Source organism: Blennius ocellaris (genome assembly GCF_963422515.1).
Source record: "Blennius ocellaris genome assembly, chromosome: 13".
NCBI lineage: Eukaryota > Metazoa > Chordata > Actinopteri > Blenniiformes > Blenniidae > Blennius > Blennius ocellaris.
In genome coordinates this window covers 2936481-2943632 of record NC_137662.1, presented here as the reverse complement: position 1 = coordinate 2943632, position 7152 = coordinate 2936481, and the positions used below count along the sequence as shown (strand labels likewise).

General features: G+C 43.9%; 1 protein-coding gene across 1 annotated transcript in view; it reads left to right on the top strand.

Annotated features, from left to right (window-relative positions):
- LOC308138288 (attractin-like protein 1) overlaps nt 1–7152 on the top strand; it is a gene marked incomplete at its 5' end in the record, with an annotated part of 332365 nt that overhangs the window by 63595 nt on the left and 261618 nt on the right. Inside the window, 3 exons of the mRNA XM_080507370.1 lie at nt 2417–2501; nt 3861–4072; nt 6695–6813. Of these exons, the coding sequence (XP_080363496.1) occupies nt 2417–2501; nt 3861–4072; nt 6695–6813 (416 nt within the window). The remainder of the gene's footprint in view (nt 1–2416; nt 2502–3860; nt 4073–6694; nt 6814–7152) is intronic.

Genomic DNA, 7152 nt, shown 5'->3' with positions numbered 1-7152 from the left:
CTCCCGTCTTGGGGTGCGCCCCCTACCATTATAAATGCTTTAACAAGGAATTATGTGATTTGCGGGTGACGACTCCTTTCAAGTCTCTCCAGGTGTGACCAGGTGTGTCGTCTGCCGCAGGGATAACTAGCTAAGAAAAAATCTAAGAAAAACTAGCGCTTGTTTGCAACTCCCGTTACCTGGTTCTGCAAAAGCTTATTTTAGCGGTCCCGGTGGAAAGTACCACAAGTTGTAAAAAAAAAAAAAGAATATTTAAACCCGAAGCGCCGCACGAGCCACTGCCAGCAACTTCTGCTGGATCGTCGGTGTCGACGAGACACACACACACCTGAAGCGTCCTGCTGGGTGACGATCATGGAAGCGAAGGTGCCAATTCGACACTTTCACGGCTCGTATTGAAGTTCATAGCTGTGTGTGTGTGTGTGTGTGTGTGTGTGTGTGTGTGTGTGTGTGTGTGTGTGTGTGTGTGTGTGTGTGTGTGTGTGTGTGTGTGTGTGTGTGTGTGTGTGTGTGTGTGTGTGTGTGTGTGTGTGTGTGTGTGTGTGTGTGTGCCAGAGCTGGAAATAGATCCCACGATAACACACGTCCAAATCCCCCAACTGCCGTGAACCTTTAAGAGCCGAGTTCAGAAACGTTTGACTTGGAGTGCTTTCGAGACGTTCTACCAGTAAATCCACGTTCATTTACGCAGTTCTTGGTGAACAAACGGCGTCGCTGTCGATTAAAATGCTTCCTCTCCTCTCCTCTCCTCTTTTCTCCTCCTCTACTGTCGCCACATCCTCTGCCGCGTCCGTCGCTCTTAAAACAAGCGCTCCCAATTAACACCCTGCTTAACGGGGCCGTTACCAACCTGGCGCCCCCCCAAACTCCACCAGCTCTGTTTACGTCCGGGGACGCTTTGCATACAGGGAATGGCACATTTACACTCGTGCACGCGCGCGCACATACACACACACACACACACACGCGCACACACTTAATAATATAATGGGAGTACGTAGAGGTCGTTAAAACATTGGAGAGTTGTAAAATCCAAATAGTAAAATACACTGAGCTGATAGTGTCGATGATGATGAGAGAGCCGTGTGCTTCACTGCTATGAAGTGTTTTATGAAGTCATCGCCCAGATTATCTGACGATAATGACTTTTTATGAGCCGCAACTGTTCTTTTTGAATGCGTCATTCCCATCACGCAAGAGTTCAACGCACATTTGGTGTTCTTTCGGCCAAATGCAGATTAGTACGGGATTATATTTGATATATGTTGTATGACCTGTAAGTTGTTGTTAAAGGTCCCATAATACACAGTTTCTCGACAATTTGACGGCATTGTCAGAGGTCCAACGATACTGTTTTCAGAGCGTATTTCCTCAAATCCCGCCTTATTACTGAACTTCAGCGGGTCTAAAAGTCCCCCCAGTGAGCTCGACTGAGAACAGGCTGTTTGTGTGTCTGTACCTTTAACTGCTGTCCACGCCTGCTCCCTGTCGGTTTCTCCCGGAAGCGTTTGTGAGGAGAAAAAAATGGCGCCGGGTGGTCATTTTAAAGGGGGCAGAGCTCATCGACCTGTGGGAGGGTGAAAGTGAGTATCCACTACCAGAGAGAGGGGTTATTTCCCCGCGTGATGTCATGAAGGGAACATCTCTGATTGATGAATTGGTAAAAGGTGGAGCAGGCAAGTGAGGGAGATGACCGACCTCTCGGCCCTCACACACACACACACACACAGACTATAAGGAGACATATTACTGTTGGAAAACAATAATAAAGTGAATTTTGCATCATATGGGACCTTCAACACCAGTTACAGCGTCACTTACACAGTTTCACTTCTGTCTGGTTTGATTTTAAAATGCTCTACATGTGAGCGCTTCTGCCCTTTTTCAAGAAAACGTAAACCTTTCAATACGTGACCATTCTTTTTGACTTGACTGAGAAGTAGGGCTGGGTATTCGCTAGATGTATGATGTTGAGTATTGAGATAATGACAAATACAAGCGCTTAAGTGGCTCTTGACAATATCTTGAAACTTTGTGGATTCAACCTGAAGTCACAGGGGGGGAGGAGCTTTAATCCCTAATTACACTGCAACATTAAAATAAAAAAAATTAAAAAGCATGTGCATTTCCATGGAAACGGCAGAAATGCTGGAAAACGGTGCATTTAGCGTGTTGGCCCACTAGTGGGTGCTGAAGGTGTTTCCACGGTGTATCATTTGATGTTCATGTGGCGAAAGTAGAATATGAAATGTCGACGTCGTGATCCCTCCATCGTTGTGGCACAACATCTGTGTTTCCCGTGTATAACTGTAGCGTCACATTATGTAATAACACCACTTATTGCAGCGGTTATGACCAAACAATGAGTTGACTATGTATTACATCGTAACATTGAGAATCCTGTTCTTGTTGTCAGCGTGTGACACGTGGACGCTCCTCCCCAGGCCGCCGCTGCACCGCGACGTCAACCGCTTTGGACACTCTGCCGTCGTGAGCAACGGGTGAGTTTTTCTCCTTGTATTTATTTATTCCCTGTTTTAAAGGACATTTTACTGCCTCATTCCTGGACTGGATATTAAACGTTACCCTCTGCCGGTCCCCGGTATGCAAATCAACGGTTCACGTTGCATCAGCGTCTTGGCACAGCTTTGCATTTCCTCGCCGTCCTCCGACCGCGTCCTCCAAGTTTTGAACGTCTTCGTTTGACTTTCTTCTCCGCCTCTCCTCCTTCCCCGGGTTCCTGTTTTGTTGTGTAGACTGTGTATGGTTTTCATCTCTTCATCCCGCCGTTATATTTAGTTTCACTTTACACCTTTTTTTTTTTTTTTTTTTTTACCTCTCACTTCGCTGACTTCTCTCAATCCTTCTGTTCTTGCAGCGTCTCCCACCACTCCTTCACCTCCCCGGCAACTTTTATTTTCACCTTCTATATATATTACTGTAGGTACAACAGCGGGAATTCTTTATTTATCGTCACAATAGCTTTGTTTTACACCTCTGCAGCTGTTTTCTGCTGCTTCCCTGATTCACACAGAAAAGTTAGTCAAAGGATACAGTTTGTAAATGTGAAACGTTAATCATTATTTACTTTATGGCTTTTATTTCAATGAAGATGGCTACATTTTGTTACGTATGCGTGCGACAAAATATCATTACAGCCGTCTAAGGACAAAATAAAAGCATCAGCGTAGAGGTGATCCGTAAACTTTTAGTCCAGGCCAACCTTTAAGTCTTCCTTACGCAAAATATAAATGTCAATATTTCCACTAACCCAAACAGTTACTGCTGAAAACGGCGACAATCGCAACATAAAACCACTTTTAACGAAACCTTCCGGTACAAAATACAGTGAAATGCACATCCTGCACAACACCGCCCCCTCAGGTCAGCGGTGGTACTGCTCTGTTTGCGACGCAGCCGTAAACAGGAATTGAATGCAGAATATGAACTCAAGTTTCCGTCGGAGAGTTTGTGTTGGAGGATGTTTGGGCTCCGACACTGAATCCCTGGTTGGGACAAAAATAGATATTTTTTTGAATCCTGTGTCATGTCCTTTCTTTTTAACCCGGACTCTCCGTCTCCCCGAACCTTTCATTGGTTAGTTGAGTCGGAAAAAATAAAATCTTCTCCATCACAAAGTGCTGCGACTGTTCTGACTCTTTCACGCCATTTGCCCACCGAAACGTCGGCTCTGAGCTCCGAAATGTCAGCTTTCGACATCAAAAACCAGCTTCAAACCACTTTTACTGGACTTTTTCTTTCTTTTTTCTTTTTCTCCTCTGCACTCCAAAGTCCAGGTGTATTTTTAAAGGTTGTTTCTGAGCACGGCTGCCACGTGTGAATGTGTTTCTCTCCCCCAGCTCCATGTACATCTTTGGAGGGTTTTCTGGTCTTCTCCTGAACGACGTGCTGGCCTACACGCCGCCCTCCTGCCTGGCCTTCCACAGCCCGGCTTCATGCGCGTCAGCCGGACCGGGCCTGCGCTGCCACTGGCTCCACGGCAGATGTTCCCCCTGGGAGCCCAAACCACCGGAGGACCCTTCACCCGCCACCCTCTGCCCCTCGCGACCCGGTAGGGTGGAAACGTTTTGCGTTCACATGGCAACATTTTGAAAACGATGTAGTTCGTATGCTGGGCCACTAGTTGGTGCTGTTGTTTGTTTTTGTAATGAAACCACACACACACACATGCTACAGACAACTGTCAAAATAAAAGCACAGAGTCCAGGAGAGTGTGGACTGAGAGTCATGACACTCTGGAGGAAACCTCTTTTTGACTCTACTGAGCATGTGCAGAACAATGATTCACTCTGGCTGTGGTGACCAGGACCAGTAAAAACTGTTCCAAAAAAGTAGCATTTCCCCCCCCGTTTCCATGGAGATGGAGCATTTTCAAAAAGTTCCACCTCGGAAGCTGTTTTCAGAATTGTCTGTTTCATTGGCTCTGAGCTCCCACTGCGACTACTGAGCATGTGCAGAACAACTGTTTACTCTGGCCGCAGTGTGTAAACGCAGTAGCTATGCTTCCTCCGTTTCCATGGAAATGGCGTCATCACGCTTTGAAAAATTTGTGTTTTTACCCGTTTCCATGCAGATGGAATTGGAGTGTTTTCAAAAAGTTGTGTTTTCCTCCGGTTTCATGGGGACGGAGTCTGAGTGTTTTCCTCCGTTGCCATGGAGACAGGAGTCTGAGTATTTTCACAATTTTTTTTTTCCTCCTTTTCCACGAAAACCGAGTCTCAACGTTTGCGAAAGGTTGCATTTTCGCCTGTTTTCACCGAGACAGAGTCTGAGCGTTTTCAAAAAGTTGCATTCTTTGCCTGTTTCCATGAAAACAGAGTCTGAACGCTTTTTGGAAAGGTTTTGGCCTGTTTCCACGGGGACGGAGTCTGAGCGTTTTCGCAAAGAGTCGGAGTGTTTCCATGGAGCTCCCAACTTGAGAGCCGTGTGCGAAAAGTTGCGATTTCAGTCGCTCTTTGAGCACCGTCGTCTTGCAAACACCCAAAACGAGTTTTCCTTTTCCACCCGAGAGCGTGGCGGTGCCACCGGGCCCTAAACCTCCTCCCGGTAGCACCTCGTCTCAAACCGGTTCCTTGTTCCACTGTGGTTCTCCAGCCGCAGACCGGCGCGACTCCCCCGGGGGTTTATCTTTCATGAGAATGGTAATTATTCAGGACGAGCGTTCTGAAGTCTTGTTTGCGTTGTCTAATTATAGGCACACCGGGTCAACAATGACCTAATTTCAGAGTAATCAGCGGCAGTGTGAAGCTGCTCTCGCGGGGATTCAGCTTCAGGCGCTTCGCATTCTTAAGATTTAGGCTTATTTATTCAAGCATCGATCATCCATGTCTTGTTTTCAGCTTGTAGGTGTTTTATCCTGCATGCACAGACACTGTTTGAACGTAAACTCAATAGTATGAAGCTCACGAGGTTCCAGCAATTCATTACAATTAAAAGTTAAAGTTGCAATAAAACACCTCGTGTGCTTTCTTGAAAATTAAAATTTTTTTTGTCGCAGAGCTTTTGTTCCCATCAAAAGGCAGATTGACGCCGTTTGAGATCCAGAGATGTGAAAGTGTTTGCGTACAAGCGCCACTTTTAAAAACTATTACAATCAATCATGTTGTCTTACTTCTTACACTTTTGCGACTTACATTATTTTTTCATTTGTGTAAAAATATATTCATACCGTGATTAATTTCATGGAAGTTTAGCAAAATCAGTGTAATTGAATTATTTCCAATAAACATTATTTTGTCAGGGAAATATATTTCTCTAACACATCAGCATTTCTCAATAACTCTCTGGCTCTCTTATCTTATTAGGATATTCTTTTTTTTTTTTTTTTACATTTGATTTGCATACATGGCTTACTTGCAGAAAGCCCAAAACTGCTCAAATTATTTAAAAAAAACTACAATTCACTACAAAACGCTAAAATTGCGAGAAACCAGAAAACAAGTTTTAGGAGGAGGATTCGCTAGAAGAAGAAAAAAAGCTCAATGTATATAATGATGTAATAAAACCTTAAATGTAATAATGGGTTAATAATGTAAAAAGATGTTGAGCCCAAAACTTTAAAAAACTGTTAATATTAAATTATGGGGCAGACAAAATATCTTTCCCTGAATATTGTAATATTTTTATTTCATCATAAAGGGAGTCGATGATTTATGGTTTGGACTTAAAGAATGAGTTCTAAAAGTTTGGACTATTTGTTAATTAGTGTATCTATATATACATGTACATTCTTATATATACACTTAATGGTATTTATGTATGATTGCTTTTGCATAAGTCATGAATATTCTTCTGTTCTCTATAATATATAAGATTATAGAGAACAGAAGACCATTAAGATCACATTTCAATTCTTGAACAGTACATTTTGTGTTTTATTACATTTTCTTAAATTTAAACGTAAATTACATTTCAGGCTCAGCCCTTTTGTTACATTGTCAACTTGTTATTACATTTTGGGTTTGATTCGTGTTTGTGTCGTTGCATAACAGCGCTACAAAAGCTAAAATTCTAAATGTCATAATTGTACGTATAGCAGAACTACATCAATGTCTCTATAAGCTGCATGTTCTTTCATGTTGAAACGTGTTTTGTGGCTCTAGAAGAATGTTCCATGTGGAGCTGTGGATGGTCTGCATCATTTGGTAAATCATTTCCTTGCCCTCACCCGCAGACGGCACGGACGAGGAGTGTTTCCGCTTCTCCGACTGCGCCAGCTGCGCCGCCAACACTCAGGGCTGCCAGTGGTGCGAGGACAGGAAGTGCATCTCCGCCTCCAGCAACTGCACCGTGGTCAGTCGCCGCCGGCGTTTCGGCCAAACGTCACGCCGCACAGCGTGCAGCGCCGCGCAATAATGCAATACATTTTCAAGCCGTTATAGAAGGATCTGCCGCATTTTGTGATGAAGTTCTTCAACGCATTTTCTTATACAGTTTGCCGCTTTTTGTAATAACTTGTCACACTTTGCAGCCGTTATTACAAAATGCAGGTTAAAGGATGAAGGGCACTCAGTGACATTTTACAGTCTGGTTTCATTTCTTCAAGAAAATTGAAATCAAATAGAAATGGCTGGTGGGAATACTGGTTGGCTTGTAACTTTAAACATCTTCCTGCCAGCCATTTAGAAACCT